The sequence below is a fragment of the Bombina bombina genome, chromosome 4, assembly GCF_027579735.1.
Source record: "Bombina bombina isolate aBomBom1 chromosome 4, aBomBom1.pri, whole genome shotgun sequence".
In the NCBI taxonomy this organism is placed as follows: Eukaryota; Metazoa; Chordata; class Amphibia; order Anura; family Bombinatoridae; genus Bombina; species Bombina bombina.
Window position 1 is genome coordinate 616,699,151 of NC_069502.1, and position 22,153 is coordinate 616,721,303.

Below are 22,153 nucleotides of genomic sequence, written 5' to 3' on the forward strand. Positions count from 1 at the left end.
TTAGATCCAGAACTGGTCTGAAGGAATTCTCCTTCTTTGGTACAATGAAGAGATTTGAATAAAACCCCAGCCCCTGTTCCAGAACTGGAACTGGCATAATTACTCCAGCCAACTCTAGATCTGAAACACATTTCAGAAATGCTTGAGCCTTCGCTGGATTTACTGGGACACGGGAAAGAAAAAATCTCGTTGCAGGAGGCCTTATCTTGAAGCCAATTCTGTACCCTTCTGAAACAATGTTTTGAATCCAAAGATTGTGAATTGAATTGATCCAAATTTCTTTGAAAAATCGTAATCTGCCCCCTACCAGCTGGGCTGGAATGAGGGCCACACCTTCATGTGGACTTGGGAGCTGGTTTTGGTTTTTTAAAAGGCTTGGATTTATTCCAGACTGGAGATGGTTTCCAAACTGATACCGCTCCTGTGGATGAAGGATCAGGCTTTTGTTCCTTATTGTGACGAAAGGAACGAAAACGATTATTAGATCTAAATTTACCTTTAGATTTTTTATCCTGTGGTAAAAAAGTTCCTTTCCCTCCAGTAACAGTTGAGATAATAGAATCCAACTGAGAACCAAATAATTTATTACCCTGGAAAGAAAGGGAAAGCAAAGTTGACTTAGAAGACATATCAGCATTCCAAGTTTTAAGCCATAAAGCTCTTCTAGCTAAAATAGCTAGAGACATATACCTGACATCAACCCTAATGATATCAAAGATAGCATCACAAATAAAATTATTAGCATGTTGAAGAAGATTAACAATGCTATGAGAATTATGATCTGTTACTTGTTGCGCTAAAGCTTCTAACCAAAAATTTGAAGCTGCAGCAACATCCGCAAAAGATATAGCAGGTCTAAGAAGATTACCTGAACATAAGTAAGCTTTTCTTAGAAAGGATTCAATCTTCCTATCTAAAGGATCCTTAAAGGAAGTACTATCTGCCGTAGGAATAGTAGTACGTTTAGCAAGAGTAGAGACAGCCCCATCAACTTTAGGGATTTTGTCCCAAAATTCTAATCTGTCAGATGGCACAGGATATAATTGCTTAAAACGTTTAAAAGGAGTAAATTAATTACCCAAATTATTCCATTCCCTGGAGATTACTTCAGAAATAGCATCAGGGACAGGAAAAACTTCTGGAATAACTACAGGAGATTTAAAAACCTTATTTAAACGTTTAGATTTAGTATCAAGAGGACCAGAATCCTCTATTTCTAATGCAATTAAGACTTCTTTAAGTAAAGAACGAATAAATTCCATTTTGAATAAATATGAAGATTTATCAGCATCAACCTCTGAGACAGAATCCTCTGAACCAGAGGAACCATTATCAGAATCATGAATGATGTTCATTTAAAAATTCATCTGAAAAATGAGAAGTTTTAAAAGACCTTTTACGTTTACTAGAAGGAGGAATAACAGACATAGCCTTCTTAATGGATTTAGAAACAAAATCTCTTATGTTAACAGGAACACTCTGAGTATTAGATGTTGATGGAACAGCAACAGGTAATGTTACATTACTAAAGGAAATATTATCTGCATTAACAAGTTTGTCATGACATTCATTACAAACAACAGCTGGAGGAATAGATACCACAAGTTTACAGCAGATACACTTAACTTTGGTAGATCCAGCACCAGGCAGCGTTTTTCCAGAAGTATCTTCTGACTCAGTGTCAATCTGGGACATCTTGCAATATGTAATAGAAAAAAACAACATATAAAGCAAAATTGATCAAATTCCTTAAATGACAGTTTCAGGAATGGGAAAAAATGCCAGTGAACAAGCTTCTAGCAACCAGAAGCAATAAATAATGAGACTTAAATAATGTGGAGACAATAGTGACGCCCATATTTTTTAGCGCCAAAAAAAGACGCCCAACACCGGAACACCGACACTTTTGACGCAAAAACGTCAAAAAATGACGCAACTTCCGGCGACACGTATGACGCCGGAAACAGAAAAAAACATTTTTTTGCGCCAAAAAAGTCTGCGCCAAAAATGACGCAATAAAATGAAGCATTTTCAGCCCCCGCGAGCCTAACAGCCCACAGGGAAAAAAAAGTCAAATTTTAAGAAAGAAAAAAAATTATTGATTTATTCATATGCATTATCCCAAATATGAAACTGACTGTCTGAAATAAGGAACGTTGAACATCCTGAGTCAAGGCAAATAAATGTTTGAATACATATATTTAGAACTTTATATAGAAGTGCCCAACCATAGCTTAGAGTGTCACAGAAAATAAGACTTACTTACCCCAGGACACTCATCTACATGTAGTAGAAAGCCAAACCAGTACTGAAACGAGAATCAGTAGAGGTAATGGTATATATAAGAGTATATCGTCGATCTGAAAAGGGAGGTAAGAGATGAATCTCTACGACCGATAACAGAGAACCTATGAAATAGACCCCGTAGAAGGAGATCATTGAATTCAAATAGGCAATACTCTCCTCACATCCCTGTGACATTCACTGCACGCTGAGAGGAAAACCGGGCTCTCCAACCTGCTGCGGAGCGCATATCAACGTAGAATCTAGCACAAACTTCCTTCACCACCTCCATAGGAGGCAAAGTTTGTAAAACTGATTTGTGGGTGTGGTGAGGGGTGTATTTATAGGCATTTTGAGGTTTGGGAAACTTTGCCCCTCCTGGTAGGACTGTATATCCCATACGTCACTAGCTCATGGACTCTTGCTAATTACATGAAAGAAATGGGCCTTGAGATAAAAGATCTGGTCTTAACGGAAATGTCCAAGGTTGGCAACTGGCCATCCGAATGAGATCCGCATACCAAAACCTGTGAGGCCATGCTGGAACCACCAGCAGTACAAACGAACGCTACATTAGAATTTTTGAAGAACTAGAGGCGGAAGATATAGACAGAATGATAATTCCAAGGAAGTATCAATGCATATGCTACTTCCGCCTGAGGATCCTGGACATGAAATAGGCCCCTGGGAAATTCCTTGGTAAGACGAGAGGCCAACAGATCTATTTCTGGAAGCCCTCACATCTGAAAAATTGAAAAACATCTGGGTAAAGACCATTCTCCCGGATGTAAAGCTTCATTAACAGAGATAATCCGCTTCCCAAACGTCTATACCTGGGAAAAGGACCCCAGAATTTAGATAGGAGCTGGATTTAGCCCAAGCAAATATCCGAGATACTTTGTCACAATCTAAAGACTGATAGTCGCACCCTGATGATTGACATACACGACAGATGTGATAATGTCTGAAAAAAACAATAAACGTCTCTTCTTCAAAAGAAACCAACTGAAGAACTCTGGGTTCCAAAATATCAAATGGTAATCTCGCCTCCTGAGATTTCAAAACCCCTTGTGCTGACAGAGAACCTCAGACAGCCTCCCAACCTAAAAGACTTGCATCTATAGAGATCATGGTCCAGGTTGAAAGAATCGAAGAGACCTGTAGAACTAAATGATGGTGATCTTAACCACCGAATCAAAGATAGATAAACATAGAAGTTGAAGATTTAAAAAGTGAAATCCTAGAATCCCTGCACCATTATGCAGCATAAAAAACTGGAAAGGTTTTCTATGAAAATGAGCAAAGGAAAATGAATCCAATGCTGCAGCCATAAGACCTAAATTTCCATGCATATATAGCAACTGAAGGAAATAATAGAGACTGAAGGTACCAACAGACGGAACCCAATAAGAAAAAAAAAAACACTTATCTGTTAGAGACAAAGACAGTGACACAATCTATCTGGAAACCTAAAAAATGTGACCCTTGTGTGAGGAATCAAGAGCTTTTGATAAAAAGATCCTCTAACCATGTCTTGAAAAAACAAAATTGAATCATATGAGATTCCGTAGCCTCAGAAAATAAAAATAATCTGAATGAAAACAGAAATGAAGATATGCATCTATTGTATCTAATGAAAACAAATAATGCTATCACTGACCAAAAAAAGTCAGAATAGACCATATAAATACCAATCTAAAAAATGGTACATTTATATAATAAAAAGATTTTCTATCTTTGGAACAATGAATAATTTGAATAAAACCCCAAAACCCAGATCCTAAAAATGGAACTGGAATAAATACCCCAGAAGATTCCAGATCTGAGCAGCGCTTGATCCTCAACAGGTGATCAACCGCACTTCAACATTACCCAAAATATATGGGACTGAAACACATTAAGGAAAGTGTTAGCCTTACTGGAATAGCTGGAATATAATAGAGAGAAAAAGACTTCTCACAGACGGTTTTACTTCAAATTTTATTTTGTACCCAAAATCTAAGAATTTTGGACCGAATAGACCCAAAAAAACTTCTAAATAAAAACATGTTACTTGGGTAAGAATTTAGAATTTTGTTCTTTAGTAAGAACAACCAAACTAAAATAAGCTTAAAGTTTTAGTCTAAGAACTTAATCTTGAAGCCCAGAGTAACAGTTAAGAATTGAATCCAATATGAATCAAATAATTGATTATCTTGGAAAAAAAGAAATAAGGATTTTTTAGAAATCACAAAATTTCTTCTAGCTAAAAACAGCTAAAGACATAGATTAAACCTCATTTGTGAAAATATTCAATAAAAATGAAGAAACAAATAAAATTATTAGCATGTTAATCCAGTTAAGGGACCAGAACACACCGGACTTGCATAAACAAAAATGCAAAACAAGACAAATGCAACAGCACCCAGTCTGAACCTCAAATGAGCAGTAGACTTTGTCCCTTAACAATGCTAAATAATACATAATCTGATACTTGATCTTTAAAGTAAACAGAAAAAATGGAGCAAAAGCAACATCATCCAAATAAATTACAGGTCCAAGAAAAGTACCTGAAAATAAAAAATTTTCCTTAACCCCTTAATGACCACAGCACTTTTCCATTTTCTGTCTGTTTGGGACAAAGGCTATTTTTACATTTTTGCGTTGCTTGTGTTTAGCTGTAATTTTCCTCTTGCTCATTTACTGTACCCACACATATTATATACCGTTTTTCTCGCCATTAAATGGACTTTCTAAAGATACCATTATTTTCATCATATCTTATAATTTACTATAAAAAAATTATAAAATATGAGGAAAAATGGAAAAAAACACACTTTTTCTAACTTTGACCCCAAAAATCTGTTACATACCTACAACCACCAAAAAACACCCATGCTAAATAGTTTCTAAATTTTGTCCTGAGTTTAGAAATACCCAATGTTTACATCTTCTTTGCTTTTTTTGCAAGTTATAGGGCCATAAATACAAGTAGCACTTTGCTATTTCCAAACCATTTTTTTTCAAAATTAGCGCTAGTTACATTAGAACACTAATATCTTTCAGGAATCTCTGAATATCCCTTGACATGTATATATTTTTTTTTAGTAGACATCCCAAAGTATTGATCTAGGCCAATTTTGGTATATTTCATTCCACCATTCCCCCGCCAAATGCGATCAAATACAAAAAATTGTTCACTTTTTCACAAATTTTTTCACAAACTTTCGGTGTCTCACTGAAATTATTTACAAACAGCTTGTGCAATTATGGCATAAATGGTTGTAAATTCTTCTCTGGGATCCCCTTTGTTCAGAAATAGCAGACATATATAGCTTTGGCGTTGCTTTTTGGTAATTAGAAGGTCGCTAAATGCCACTGCGCACCACACGTGTATTATGCCCAGCAGTTAAGGGGTTAATTAGGGAGCTTTTAGGGAGCTTGTAGGGTTAATTTTAGCTTTAGTATAGTGTAGTACACAACCCAAAGTATTGATCTAGGCCCATTTTGGTATATTTCATGCCACCATTTTACCGCCAAATGCGATCAAATTTAAAAAAAAAAGTTAAATTTTTCACAATTTTAGGTTTCTCACTGAAAACATTTACAAACAGTTTGTGCAATTATGGTACAAATGGTTGTAAATGCTTCTCTGGGATCCCCTTTGTTCAGAAATAGCAGACATATATGACTTTGGCGTTGCTTTCTGGTAATTAGAAGACCGCTAAATGCTGCTGCGCCTCACACGTGTATTATGGCTAGCAGTGAAGGGGTTAATTAGGGAGTTTGTAGGGAGCTTGCAGGGTTAATTTTAGCTTTAGTGTAGAGATCAGCCTCCCACCTGACACATCCCACCCCCTGATCCCTCCCAAACAGCTCCCTTCCCTCCCCCACCCCACAATTGTCTCCGCCATCTTAAGTACTGGCAGAAAGTCTGCCAGTACTAAAATAAAACATTTTTTTTAGCATATTTACATATGCTACTGTGTAGGATCCCCCCCTTAGCCCCCAACCTCCCTGATCCCCCCAAAACCGCTCTATAACCCTCCCCTCTGCCTTATTGGGGGCCATCTTGGGTACTGGCAGCTGTCTGCCAGTACCCAGTTTGCAAAAAAATATGTTTTATTTTATTTTTTACCCGGTTTTTCTGTAGTGTAGCTTCCCCCTCCCCACAGCCCAACACCTACCACCTAACTGATGTTTTTTTTAAAATTTATTTATTTCTTTTTTTCTCATTTTCCTACAAACTTTTTCTGTAGTGTAGCGGTTCCCACCCGCTCCCTCCCCGTGCACGCGCCCGCCCCTGCCCTCCCGTGCACGTGCGCGCCCCCTGGCCTCTCCGCCCACGATCCCGCCCCCCTCCACATCACGAAGGGCCATCGATGGCCGCCACCCGCCTCCCGGTCCGGCTCCCACCCACCACCGCAATAAGCCACCGATCTCCGGTGCAGAGAGGGCCACAGAGTGGCTCTCTCTGCACCGGATGGCTTAAAACGGTTATTGCAGGATGCCTCCATATCGAGGCATCACTGCAATAACCGGAAAGCAGCTGGAAGTGAGCAGGATCACTTCCAGCTGCTTTCCACACCGAGGACGTGCAGGGTACGTTCTCAGGCGTTAACTGCCTTTTTTTTGAGGACGTACCCTGCACGTCCTCGGTCGTTAAGGGGTTAAATAGGATACAACCATTTAAAAAGAAAATAAATACTATTTTGCTATAGAAACAATAGCATAATTTAGCAGGAGTAGAGATAGCCCCATTAAATTGGAGAACCCTCAAAACTGAATTTAACTGCCGGCAAAGAATATAATTTAAAACCTTTGAAGAAAATTGTCAGCCTATTCCATTCCCTAGTATGAAGGAATGGAAAAAACCTCTGAAGACACAGAAGATAAAATAAGCAAAAATTAAATGTTAGCTAGTTTTGAAAAATAACTAGTTACCTCAATATCCAAAATAATCAACACCTTTTCAACAAAAAACAAATGTACTCTAATAAAAAATAAAAAAGTAGATTTGTTAGTGTCAATATCTGATGAAGAAAAGTTCTGAAAGAGAAAAAACATCAGAGAAGGATAATTCAGTATGTTGTTGGTCATTTGAAACTTCATCAAAAAGAAGTTTGAAAAAGACCTAAAATTTTTTTTTAACCCCTTAATGACAACTGACGTACCAGGTACGTCATGCATTAACAAGCAGGGTGGGCGGTCTGCCAAAGGCCTGTGATGTGTAGGGGGGCGGGATCAGAGGCCAGATCGGAGGCGGCAGTGTCCGGGCGCGCGTGCACGGGGGGGCGGCGGGCGGGCGCGTGCACAGGGCGGGAGCGAGTGGGAACTGCTACACTACAGAAAAATTTTAATGCAATATTGGGAGAAAAGGGGGGGATTTTAATTTAAAAAACAATCAAAGGGTTCTGGGAGGGAAGGAGGCGGGGAGCTACACTACAGAAAAGCTAAACTACAGCAAAAAAAGGCAAAAAAATAATAAAAGCATGTTTTTTTTACTAAACTGGGTACTGGCAGACAGCTGCCAGTACCCAAGATGGCGCCCATTAAGCTAGAGGGGGAGGGTTAGAGAACTGTTTGATGGGGGATCCGTGAGGTTGGGGGCTAAGGGGGGATTCTATACAGCAGCATACGTAAATATGCTATTAAAACAAATATATACCTTTTATTTTAGTACTGGCAGACTTTCTCCCAGTACTTAAGATGGCGGGAACAATTGTGGGGTGGGGGAGGGAAGAGAGCTGTTTGGGAGGGATCAGGGGGTCTGATGTTTCAGTTGGGAGGCTGATCTCTACACTAAAGCTAAAATTAACCCTGCAAGCTCCCTACAAGCTACCTAATTAACCCCTTTATTGCTAGCCATAATACACGTGTGATGCGCAGCGAAATTTAGCGGCCTTCTAATTACCAAAAAGCAACGCCAAAGCCATATATGTCTGCTATTTCTGAACAAAGGGGATCCCAGAGAAGCATTTACAACCATTTGTGCCATAATTGCACAAGCTGTTTGTAAATAATTTCAGTAAGAAACCAAAAATTGTGAAAAATTGAAAGTTTTTTTTTTATTTGAACGTATTTGGCGGTGAAATGGTGGCAAGAAATGTACCAAAATGTGCCTAGATCAATACTTTGGGTTGTTTACTACACTACACTAAAGCTAAAATTACCCCAAAGAGCTCCCTACATGCTCCCTAATTAACCCCTTCACTGCTGGGCATAATACACGTATGTGCGCAGTGGAATTTAGCGGCCTTCTAATTACCAAAAAGCAACGCCAAAGTTATATATGTCTGCTATTTCTGAACAAAGGGGATGCCAGAGAAGCATTTACAACCATTTATGCCATAATTGCACAAGCTGTTTGTAAACAATTTCAGTGAGAAACCGAAAGTTTGTGAAAAAATTTGTGAAAAAGTGAACGATTTGATTGCATTTGGCGTTGAAATGGTGGCATGAAATATACCAAAATTGGCCTAGATCAATACTTTGGGATGTCTTCTAAAAAAAAATATATACATGTCAAGGGATATTCAGAGATTCCTGAAAGATATCAGTGTCCCAATGTAACTAGCGCTAATTTTGAAAAAAAGTGGTTTGGAAATAGCAAAGTGCTACTTGTATTTATGGCCCTATAACTTGCAAAAAAAACAAAGAACATGTAATAATTGGGTATTTCTAAACTCAGGACAAAATTTAGAAACTATTTAGCATGGGTGTTTTTTGGTGGTTGTAGATGTGGAACAGATTTTGGGGCTAAAAGTTAGAAAAAGTGTTTTTTTTTTTCATTTTTTCCTCATATTTTATAAAATTTTTTATAGTAAATTATAATATAAGATGAAAATAATGCTATCGTTAGAAATTCCATTTAGTGGCGAGAAAAACGGTATATAATATGTGTGGGTACAGTAAATGAGTAAGAGGAAAATTACAGCTAAACACAAACACCGCAAAAATGTAAAAATAGCCTTTGTCACAAACGGACAGAAAATAGAAAAGTACTGTTGTCATTAAGGGGTTAATAGAAGGCGCAAAGTCAGACAAAGCCTTAACCTAGAATCAGAAAAATATTCTTATAAATTTTCTAAGTATATCTTGTACATAAGATGTAAAAAGAAAAGCAATACATAAAGCATAAATACTAATGGATTCTGCATGTAAAAGTTTATCATGATAACTTATTACAAACCATAGCTAAAGATAAAGATTCATAACATTTAAAATAAATGAACTTAGCTTTGGTAGGACTTCTTAGTCAACAGGAATCCCTCAGTATGTTCTGATCCAGGAATAATTTATGGAAAATCTTGCAATATGTAATAGAAAAAAACAACATATAAAGCAAAAGTATCAAATTCCTTAACCCCTTAATGACCGAGGACGTGCAGGGTACGTCGTCAAAAAAAAGGCAGTTAATGCCTGAGGACGTACCCTGCACGTCCTCGGTGTGGAAAGCAGCTGGAAGCGATCCTGCTCGCTTCCAGCTGCTTTCCGGTTATTGCAGTGATGCCTCGATATGGAGGCATCCTGCAATAACTTTACATGGCCATCCGATGCAGAGAGAGCCACTCTGTGGCCCTCCCTGCACCGGACATCGATGGCCGGTATCGTTGGTGGGTGGGAGCCGACTTGGGAGGCGGGTGGGCGGCCATCGGTGTATTTTCTGCCATCAAGGGGGGCGGGATCGGAGGCGGGGCGCGCGGGAGCGCGCACGTGCACGGAGGTTGGCGGGTGGGCGCGTGCACGGGGCGGGAGCGGGTGGGAACCGCTACACTACGGAAAATACTGATAGGATATTGATAGGAAAAAGGGCCCAATCTTGTTTGTGCAAAAGCACAAAAATAGATCGTGGAGGGGTGGGGGGTTGGTTTTGTGTGGGGGGAAGCTACACTACAGAAAATTGTAATAAAAATAAAAAAAACCCATATTTTCTTCTAAACTGGGTACTGGCAGACAGCTGCCAGTACCCAAGATGGCGCATATTAAGTTAGATTGGAAGGGTTATAGAGCTGTTTGGGGGGGGATCAGTGAGGTTGGGGGCTAAGGGGGGGATAGTACACAGCAGCATATGTAAATATGCTTTTTAAAAACACAAAAAAAACAACAAATATAGCTTTTATTTTAGTACTGGCAGACTTTCTGCCAGTACTTAAGATGGCGGGGACAATTGTGGGGTGGGGGAGGGAAGAGAGCTGTTTGGGAGGGATCAGGGGGTCTGATGTTTCAGGTGGGAGGCTGAGCTCTACACTAAATGTGATATTAACCCTGCAAGCTCCCTACAAGCTACCTAATTAACCCCTTCACTGCTCGCCATAATACACGTGTGATGCGCAGCGGCATTTAGCGGCCTTCTAAATACCAAAAAGCAACGCCAAAGCCATATATGTCTGCTATTTCTGAACAAAGGGGATCCCAGAGAAGAATTTACAACCATTTGTGCCATAATTGCATAAGCTGTTTGTAAATAATTTCAGTGAGAATCCTAAAGTTTGTGAAAAAATTTGTGAAAAGTGAACAATTTTTTTTATTTGATCGCATTTGGCGGTGAAATGGTGGCATGAAATATACCAAAATTGGCCTAGATCAATACTTTGGGATGTCTACTAAAAAAAAATATATACATGTCAATGGATATTCAGAGATTCCTGAAAGATATTAGTGTTCTAATGTAACTAGCGCTAATTTTGAAAAAAAAAATGGTTTGGAAATAGCAAAGTGCTACTTGTATTTATGGCCCTATAACTTGCAAAAAAAGCAAAGAACATGTAAACATTGGGTATTTCTAAACTCAGGACAAAATTTAGAAACTATTTAGCATGGGTGTTTTTTGGTGGTTGTAGATGTGTAACAGATTTTGGGGGTCAAAGTTAGAAAAAGTGTATTTTTTTTCAATTTTTCCTCATATTTTATAATTTTTTTTATAGTAAATTATAAGATATGATGAAAATAATGGTATCTTTAGAAAGTCCATTTAATGGCGAGAAAAACGGTATATAATATGTGTGGGTACAGTAAATGAGTAAGAGGAGAATTTCAGCTAAACACAAACACCGCAAAAATGTAAAAATAGCCTTGGTCCCAAACGGACAGAAAATGGAAAAGTGCTGCGGTCATTAAGGGGTTAAATGACAGTTTCAGGAATGGGGAAAAATGCAAAACAAACAAGCCTCTAGCAACCAGAAGCAACAAAAAAGTGAGACTTAAATAATGTGAAAAAAAGTATGGCGCCCACATTTTTTGGCGCCAAGTATGACGCCCACATTTTTTGGCGCCAAGTATGACGCCCACATTTTTTGGCGCCAAGTATGACGCCCACACTTTTTGGCGCAAAAAAAACGTCAGTAACACACATGCGTAAAAAATGACGCAACCACGTGTAAACTTCCGGCGTCAACTAAATGACAAAATTTTGCGCCAAAAAAGTTCGCGCCAAGAATGACGCAATAAATTGAAGCATTTTCTGCCCCCGCGAGCCTAACAGCCCGCAAGGAAAAAAGTCAATTAGAAAATTTCTTTAAGGTAAGAAAAAATATTTTATTCATATGCATTTTATATAAATATAAATAATGAAACTGACAGTCTGAAAGAAGGAATACTGATTATCCTGAATCATGGCAAATATAAGTTTAAAGACATATATTTAGAACTTTACGTATAAAGTGCCCAACCATAGCTTAGAGTGTCACAAAAAATAAGACTTACTTACCCCAGGACACTCATCTACATATAGCAGATGGCCAAACCGGTAGTGAAACGAGAATCAGTAGAGGTAATGGTATATAAGATGGTATATAAGAGTATATAGTCGATCTGAAAAGGGAGGTAAGAGATGAATCTCTACGACCGATAACAGAGAACCTATGAAATAGATCACGTAGAAGGAGACCATTGAATTCAAATAGGCAATACTCTCTTCACATCCCTCTGACATTCACTGCACTCTGAGAGGAAAACCGGGCTCCAGCCTGCTGTGAAGCGAAAATCAACGTAGAATCTAGCACAAACTTACTTCACCACCTCCACGGGAGGCAAAGTTTGTAAAACTGAATTGTGGGTGTGGTGAGGGGTGTATTTATAGGCATTTTAAGGTTTGGGAAACTTTGCCCCTCCTGGTAGGAATGTATATCCCATACGTCACTAGCTCATGGACTCTTGCTAATTACATGAAAGAAATCCCATCCCCTGTTCCTGCAAAGGAACTGGAACAATTACTCCCATATCTTCCAGATCTGAGACAGATTGAAGAAAAGCTTGAGCTTTTATTGGATGTTTTGGAATATGGGTTAGAAAAAAACCTTCCTGTGGGAGGTCTTACTTTCTTATTTTTAATCCAATTTGATATCCCTGAGAAATAATGTTTTTAATACAGGGATTCTGGACCGATTGTAACCAAGCATTCTGAAAAAGGTTTAATCTGTCCCCTACCAGTAATACTGGGTTTGGGGCGGTACCTTCATGCAATCTTAGAGGCTGGATTAGATTTCTTATTCTGTTTGGATTTGTTCCAATTTGAAGTGGGTCTCCAGACTGAGGCGTGGGGTTTAAGGGAGGATACAGCTTTCTGTTCTCTATTCTGACGAAAGGAACGAAAAACGATAAGGAGCTCTGAATTTTCCTTTGGACTTTTTGTCTTGAGGAAGAAAAGCTCCTTTACCTCCAGTAATAGTAGAAAATATATAATCCAGTTGAGACCCAAACAATTTATTTTCTTGGAAAGAAAGAGATAATAATCTCGTTTTAGACACCATGTCAGCATTCCAGGATTTAAGTCATAGGGCTCTTCTGGTAAGTATAGCTAGAAACATGCTTTTGATTTATTTTTCATAATATCTAATAGTGCATTGCAAACAAAATTGTTTGCATTTTGAAGTAAATTCAATAGATTAGAATATTCAGGGTCAGTGGATAACTGCTGTGCAAAGCTGGTTAACCAGTATGTAAAAGTAGCAGCCACGTCTGAAATAGATATAACTGGTCTAAGTACATAGCCAGTATGCAAAAATGCCCTTCTTAGATAAGAATCGTTTTCTGTCTAAAGGGTCTTTAAAAGAAGTACTATCTTCAAGAGGAATTGAAGTACATTTAGCCAGAGTGGAAATGGCCCCATCAACTCTAAGTTAGCAGAATGTAGAGGATATCTTTTTTAAACCTTGTAGAAGAATTAAGAGAGACACCTGATTTAAACTATTCTTTAACAATCATATCAGAAACAGCATCAGGTATAGGGAAAATCTCAGGGCGATTGACAACCATTTTATATACTGAATTTAAATTATCACAGGGTTTTTCATCAAAAGGTTTAGATTCTTCAACTTCCTTTAAAAGAGAATGAAAATGTTCAATTTTAAATAATGAGGAATTATAATTTTCTACGTCAGATGAGGGAGCCTCACAGTTAGAGGAATCCTCATCGCTTGAAGCTACTTCAGTTTTTTGTAGGTCAGGACTTATATTACTGGAATAAGGTAAAATTTGAACTGACCTTTTTTGCTTATTTGAAGGTGGTAGTGCAGCCAGGGCCTTCATAATGGCAGTAGCATTAATTTTTTTAATTGCTGGAGGTACTCCTTCTGCATCTATCTGTAAGGAGGAAACATAAATGAGCTGAAGAAGAAGCTAATTTAGTTGTTTTACAATAAGCACACTTAGCTTTGGTAGAAAGGTGTTCAGTAGATTCAGTTCCTATGGTAAATTTAGGGACAGATTGATGCTGCTCCACTATGGAAAAAATGTCAGTAAAAATAGATGCAATAATTACTATTATTACCCCCTTATAGCAAGCTTTTTGAGGAAAGTAAAAAATATGTCCCCTTTATATAGCGTTGCATGAACGTTAAAGTGCTAAGCAAATGCAGCCTAGGTAAGCAGTAACTGCCAGCGTCAGTGTGCGCAATTTTCATTACCAATTTATAGACAAAAGGGCATGCTAATGTGCGCATCCGTTGACACACTGTCCGTCGGATGTGTGCATATTATGAAGTGCTATTGTGCCAATAGTGACCCATATATTAAATGTGATTCTAAGTGCGTGTATTATGGCACACTAACCACACAAAAATCTCATGGCATAACTGACAACATATTCATGAGTGACTAATGAGCTGGTCACTTATGGACCCTTTGATATTGGTACCACTGGTCAGACATGTTAGTCAAATTGGAGACCCTATTGGGTCTAATGACGCATAATAGAAATATAAGTATGGATATAATCACCGGGTAAGCACCGCTTGAGAATAATGGGGGGGGGGGAATGATGATGAGCAAGAACTTAGGGAGTTAAAAGAATAATAGATAAAATAATACACTGGAATAAAGGGCCACTATATACGTCAAATGCGCTCAATTAGCATGTAAGGGAGAGGCACATGTTCAGACTGGTTTATAGAGAACCCATCCCGTTATGAGCGCTACTATTTAGGTAGTAGTTCTTAAAATTATCAGCTTACTAATAAGGACATAGTTCTCTTTATCTAAAAAGAAAAATTAGCCATATAGAACAGTAACCCAAACTATACTGCGTAATATCTACTGGCCATAGAACCTCTGTCAACATGTATTACTCCAGCATTCTGTTGGTATGAGTGATTTGAAAGAGTGAATATACACATTATAAGGACAAGCTGACCTTTTGTAGTCTTTAACTTCAGCTTATGAGTGTGCCATTTGTCAAATAAAATAGAAGGTAGGGCTCATATCCTGATGAGTTGTAGAAAACTGTCTTAGCGACACTCCAAACCTAAGTACATGTGACATTAAATAATAATATAATTTTAAGTGAATAAGTGCATAGTATAAGGTGTACTTAAATAACAAATACATGTGTTACAGATTCTAGAAATTATTAGTACTCCTTTTTGAAAAAAAGTAGGGCATTCTATACTACTGTACTTTGAGAGTGACGACGATCCATAGTCTCGGCCGCTGACCCTGAGGCATAGCACTTTATGTGCATTCTGTAAATGATAGGCAGAGGAGCACTGGCTGAAGTTACCATAAAAAAATCTCGGAAACTGAAATATAATTCCTGTCTCGTATAACACAGTAGGAATATTAAATTTATAACCTTATGGCTACTATATCTGCTGCAGAAAATATCAATTAGCATTAGCTTGATGTAAGGATGTTTTAGCCCCCAAATAGAGCTTAGGTATAAGATGGGTAATATGAGAATATCAATGCATAACCTCCTCCCAAGGGGCGAAACGGTCATCTAAATCTAGTTACAGAATGATCAAATTAATCAAATATTTAGCTATATAGATAAACATTACAAGCTTATATACTAGATCATCTCTATAACAATTATCACTATAGGTTATAATTATTGTAAGTTTAACAAGTTAGGCTAATGGAAACAATGCTGTGAATGCTGCGTCTCAGTACACTCTTCTCATGGAAGTATTAGGCAGTCTCTAGAATATCAGACTTGGATATAATAGTATAAATTATTTAACTCAAAACTGAGACCTATGTGAAAATGAAGCACTTATTTAAAGGTGAAAAATGTGCAACACAAACAGGCAACAATGGAGGGTATTGTCATTCAACAGTGTGAGTCATCTCCGTAGCTATCAGGCTGTGCCGTGACAATAAGTAGAAGTGACCATACCTGCCGCAGATATGGCTAAGTAAATAACTGTCAATATTTTAGCCTACACTTGCTCTTCTAGGGTCGTACCCACCCTCTTCCCTTCCAATAAGGTCCAGATCACAACAGATGAGAAACTTGACGGATTTTGCAAAGTCCGGTGTTAGGAGGCTCAGTGTTCCTGTGAGTAACACTAGAATATTTAAGTCCCACAGCTTGTCTGACATATTAGCTGCGCACCGGAGAGAGATGTTCAGGGGCAATGGCGCCGGGGATCCATAGAACTCTCCCATTCCACTCTAGGAGGTCAGCCACATCCTCTCCCTGACTGGAGAAGAGGGTTGTGAGAAATGTTCAATCTTTTCACAGTAATCTCCCATTTGGTAGCCGTGATCTAATGCAGGTACACTTAACCCAACTGCTATCTGAAGGCAGTCATGGTGGGCTGCGGGAGCTATCCTGTCTGGCAATCTAGGCTCTGGAACAGCTTCTGAATCCTGTGGATTTTGTAGAGTGGATATGAGGTCATCAAAGCTGCTTTGCATCTGCAATTCCAGTTTGATTAGCAATCTATCCTTTAGCTGGTATTCTTCCTCCATATTGTTGTCGGGTGGATCTATCTGCAACACCTCAAAGTTGTGGGATAGAAGTGACCCTCGTGGCGGGTCGCACCTATAATCTTATCAGCCGATATCTGGGCTATAATCTTTTGCGCACTTTTAATGGTAAACTATTACTGAGGCGTCAGAGACTCGCATAGATGAAGTTGTGCCCAGAGGTGGCTATCGTGAGCTTATCCTATGCAATCAATAGACGGTCCACAGCACTTCAATAAAAGTTCACTTTAATAGTTACAGTTAAAACAAAAAAAGAGCTTATCCTATCTATGCTTGTCTGTCGGCGATTAGCGTGTTGTGAAATCGCTACCGGCTGCTGGATAATGGTTGCGGCCTGTCTAAGTTCAGAGCTGTGGAGAGTACAATTGCTTCCGAATAGTAAGGTCAATGGCTTTAATATTTTCTTGCCCCCTAGGTATTCTTTATCATTCCGACCATATTTGCTATCCCTCTAGTCGAAATGTGTGTTGAAATTAAGTCCCTCTGTCTTGTAATGTCTCGGAGCCCCGATGTTAAGCACCCATTTTTGTTGACTATTGGCTCCGCCCGCATGTCTGCGTTTTTAACATGCACATGTGAAAATGTATTTGCCGCAAAAAATTTATGCAAAGGGAAAAGTAAGAGGCCATACTTACTCATATTTACATAGTTCAACAGCTGTGAGTGTCTATTAAAAATACAAAAAACATACTTACCCAGACACCTGTCCACTTTGTAGCAGACAGCCAAACCATTACTGAAACAGATCAGCAGAGGTAATGGAATAGGAGTATAACGTCAATCTGTAAAGGGAGGCAGAAGATGAGCCCTTGCGACCGAATTTACAAAGCTTATGAAGGATTTCCCATGAGGTGAAAACATCGTATCATTAGGCAGTAATCCATTCACATCCCTCTGACAAGCACTGTACTCTGAGGGAAACTGGGCTTTAATATGCTCTGAAGCATCTTTCACTGAAGAAATCAAGCACATCATGCTTCAACCACCTCCAACGGAGGCAAAGTAAAAATTAAGGTATGAGTGAGGTTGGAGGTTTTTTTTAGGCTTTTGGAGTTTGGGGAAACTTTGCCTCCTCCTGGTAAAAGAATGTATATCCCATACATAACAGGTCGTGGACTCTCGCCTCCTATATGAAAGAAAAGCCCAACAATATAATTTGATTAAATACTGTACATCCTACAAACAATAATGTGCATTTTTTAAATAGGAGAAAATTCCATGCATCCTTACTTTCGTTCCCGGGAAGGATACACAGTCTTGAGGATTTCAAGTACAATGGCAGCTCCTATGATCCCAATAACAACAACATGGACAAAGTACATTAACACAGGGTAGGAGTTGAGCCAGATATAACAGAGCTTCTCCCTCAAATCTTCTGCAAACTGACACATCACCTGTAACAGCAGCAATGTATGTTAATATATTAAACAAGACAACTCAAGAAAGTTAAAATGTTCTATTACATATTTCTTCATGCTGGTATATAACATCATAACAAAAAATGTGATGTTTAAAGTCTATACAGGACCTCTTGTTAAGAAAAGTGGATATGTTTGAAATATGTAGAAGTACGCCTGGCCATAAAGGCTTTATTTAATCTTCTATGATGATATAAAATCAGGATTGCTAAACAGAGAAGACTTGTTGAAACCTAATGAGAAAAAGAAAGTGATGAAATTAAAACATATAGGACCAGATTACAAGTGGAGCGCTAATTAATGCTCCCGCTCAAGCGTTAACTGCGCTAGAAGTAAGCTTTTTGCGCCAAACGTAGAATATTGTGCACAAACCCGATTGCATATGTCAAAGTGCGCTAACCCGACATGAAAATAGGAATTCACATTCCAATGTTCTTCACATAGAAGAATATGTTCTAATTTTCTATTTATTCATAAATAAATATATATACACAGCCCTGAACACTGACAGACACCTGTACAGTTCCCAGCAACCCAGGCAGTTAACACCTGAGCTGCCTGGGTGTCAGGCCCATAGGGAAACTTACGAAAAATTATCAACACAACACACAGAAAACCTGGCACTCACCAGCAGGCACACAGTAATATTTAAAAGCAAAAATAGGAGAGTCGGTTGCATTTGGTAACATTTTTGCTATTAAACATCACTGTGTGCCTGCTGGTGAGTGCTTTTTTTTTTAAAAAAAAAGTTTCCCTATAGGCCTGACATCCAGGCAGCTCAGGAGTTACCTGCTAACTGTACTACGGTTTGTCAGTGTTCAGGGCTGTGGAGTTTACAGTGACTTAGGATGTGTACCCGGTCCGGTCTGAGAGTGTGGTCCATTTCTGTGTTTTGAATTTTATCAGGGAAAATTACAAATGCCTGTGTCACCCTGGGAGGTTCCAGGTTGGTTTGTTTGAAAGCATGCATTATGTGGGTGCTGGTTAGACCCTGACGTGGTCCTGGGTTTGAACATTTAGCACCCAATGCAACTGACTCTCCCATTGTTGCTTTTAAACATCACTGTGTGCCTGCTAGTGAGTGCCAGTTTTTTTTATGAGTATATATATATATCAACTTTGATGGGTACAATAACAAATTTATCTCTTTTCTCTCTTTTAATTTATGCAAATTATGACACTTAGGGAAGTCTCCCCAAGTGTGATGCGGGAATCCAGACGTGGACCCGTTGCTCAGTGTGCCTAGAGGGATATGGCTGCACCTCACTGACGAGGCCCACAATAGGCCAAAACGTACGTCTGGGGTTTTGATGTTTCTATCGTTCAGAGAGGGATTGCCTGGTATTTCAGGGCTGGACTGCACTGTGAAGTCAGGATCAGACTGATATGTTTAAGGAAAGTTCTTCTCTGAGAAAGTCACATGTTGAGCAAAAAGAGGCTGCTTCTTGGGTGGTAACTAGCCATAGAACAAGCTACTATGATATTGTTCGTTCCCAGGTTGAGCGCTTCTCTCTTTTAATTTATACAATAACAAAGTGTCAAAAATATTTTACAGATTATATACACTTTATACTTATACTGGTTAAAAAAAAAAAAAGAGGGATAAATTAACATGTTTGGAGTTTCTCATACAGTAAAAAGTGGTTTCAACAGGAGCAATTGTATTACCTTATATGAAGAAGCTGGAATCTCTGCCCTTATTGGGGTCTCTGGGAGCTTGCCAGGAAATGGCTCTTCATCCACTGTGGTGTTCTGCCTGAGGTTATATTCACCAGTAGTGTGCTGGGGAGAACTTTCATCTGCTAATTTAAAGAGAACAGTCATTATATACAGATGTTACCAAAGCTACAAATTAAATGTACAAATTCAAATGACTTCTAGTTAATTGCCCACTAATAAGTGATTGGTTTGGTGTGAGATAAAGTGATAGTTACAATTACAATTATGCACATTTCTTCAAAATATTTGCCATAAACTCCCAATGTGTAAATATGGAGCTGCCTATTGTGGTATTCATAACACATGGAGAAGTCAAACACAATGCCCAAACAGCTTTTATTTCTTTTACTTCTGAAAGAAAACTACTCACTTGGCATAAATCACCTCATTTTCTTCTTAAATTCTCTCAACCAGTCGTTAATCTTGCCAGATACAAATATAAGAAATACCTTCTCTAATCCCAGAAGATCATGTAACCTGTATTGCCCATCTCTCTTGTTACACAAATACTATATTTTAAAAACAGGTTATATTAAGAATTGTCAATATATAAAATAAATTATAGTATAATTACAAAAAATAGTAGGAATAGTAACACAGTCAAGAGTTAATTAGAGCATAGTAAATGGAGTGCCCCTTAAAAGGGACAGTCTATCATAGAATTGTTATTGTTTTAAAAGATAGATAATCACTTTATTACCCATTCCCCAGTTTTGCATAACCAACACAGTTATATTACTATACTTTTTACCTCTGTGATTACCTTGTATCTAGGAACCTTCTTCCAGCCCCCTGATCACATGACTGTGACTGTTTATTATCTATTGTCTTAAATTTAGCATTGTTTTGTGCTAAATCTTAAATAGCTCCCTGTGCCTGAACACAGTGTTATCTATATGGCCCACGTGTACTTTCTGTCTCTTTGTGTTGAAAAGAGATATAAAAAGCATGTGATAAGAGGCAGCCCTCAAAGGCTTAGAAATTAGCATATGAGCCTACCTATGTTTAGTTTAAACTAAGAATACCAAGAGAAAAAAGCAAATTTGATGATAAAAGTAAATTGGAAAGTTGATTAAAATTAAAAAGTCCTATCTGAATAATGAAAGTTTAATTTATACTAGACTGTCCCTTTAAACCCCAGTTTTTAGTTTTTTTTGTTACCTACATAGATTAGTGGTGTGCTAATTTTTTTCACTCGCGTACAAACACTGCTCAAAGTAAACCTTTAACACAAGCAGGTTAGTGCACGTATTACAAGTTGGACGTAAATTGCTTGTGCATGAGTAAAACCTGATGCACGCTAACTTCAGGACTTTGGATATGGCAACCTCATAAACTTCTCCCCAGACTTTGACGGAGTGCGCGAAAGAAAAAAAAAAAGTAACACAAATCGCTCACACACTAAAACGACACTGCGTTCTTAAAGGGACAGCCTACCATAGAACTGTTATTGTTTTAAAAGATAGATAATCCCTTTATTACCTATTCCCCAGTTTTGCATAACCAACACAGTTATATTAATATACTTTTCACCTCTGTGATTACCTTTTATCTAGGAACCTTCTTCCAGCCCCCTGATCACATGACTGTGACTGCTTATTATCTATTGTTTTAAATTTAGCATTGTTTTATGCTAAATCTTAAATAACTCCCTGTGCCTGAACACAGTATTATCTATATGGCCCACGTGTACTTTCTGTCTCTTTGTGTTGAAAAGAGATTTAAAAAGCATGTGATAAAAGGCAGCCATCAAAGGCTTAGAAATTAGCATATGAGTCTGTCTAGGTTTAGTTTAAACTAAGAATACCAAGAGAAAAAAAGCAAATTTGACGATAAAAGTAAATTGGAAAGTTGATTAAAATTAAAAGTCCTATCTGAATAATGAAAGTTTAATTTATACTAGACTGTCCCTTTAACATAGAAGAACATTTTATTTATTTATGTATTTATAAACAATATATATCTATACCTAATATATATATATATATATACACACACAGGTGTATGTATGTATGTGTAGTCACAAAAAAAATTGTATTCTCTATTATCAGATTTGCTTCCTTCTCTTGTTATTCTGAATCATGAAATATTTTTTTGGGGTTTTATATCCCTTTAAGATGGTCAAAGGCAGTGAAATAACAGCACGTCCCCCCATACTTTCATTAGTGGTAAGGGTATGAGAAGGTGCAATGTAAATCCTGTATTTAGTTTATGAAGAATACAGATATATTAAATTATACAGACACATTACCAACTAGAAACACCGCTGTGCTTATAGTTACAGAATTCTATTTGTGGGGCTACAAAAAAATCATATCATATTTTTAAACATATAATAGCATCAATAATATTGTGCAGTCCTTTTTAGGACATAAATTATTTTTATATTATTATAAATAATAATGTGCTAATAGGAATTAGTGGTCACCATTGTTTCACTAGGCGCTAGCAGCAAACCCAATGCATTATCTGATTGGTTGTGCATCTGGTGACCTCACAGAGACATGGCCAATCAGATAAGGCATATGGTCCATTCGGGATGA

At 38.0% G+C, this 22,153-nt stretch overlaps 1 protein-coding gene across 2 annotated transcripts in view; it reads right to left on the reverse strand.

Annotated features, from left to right (window-relative positions):
• The window catches only part of GINM1 (glycosylated integral membrane protein 1), a 164,038-nt gene that overhangs the window by 17,096 nt on the left and 124,789 nt on the right, over positions 1-22,153 (reverse strand). Inside the window, exons 6-7 of one of the 2 annotated variants that reach the window (XM_053710636.1) lie at positions 19,560-19,690; positions 17,704-17,867 (exon numbers count right to left, since the gene is read on the reverse strand). In XM_053710636.1, the coding sequence (XP_053566611.1) occupies positions 17,704-17,867; positions 19,560-19,690 (295 nt within the window). Of the gene's footprint in view, positions 1-17,703; positions 17,868-19,559; positions 19,694-22,153 lie in introns of both variants that reach the window. The other variant, XM_053710635.1, reaches the window with a different exon arrangement.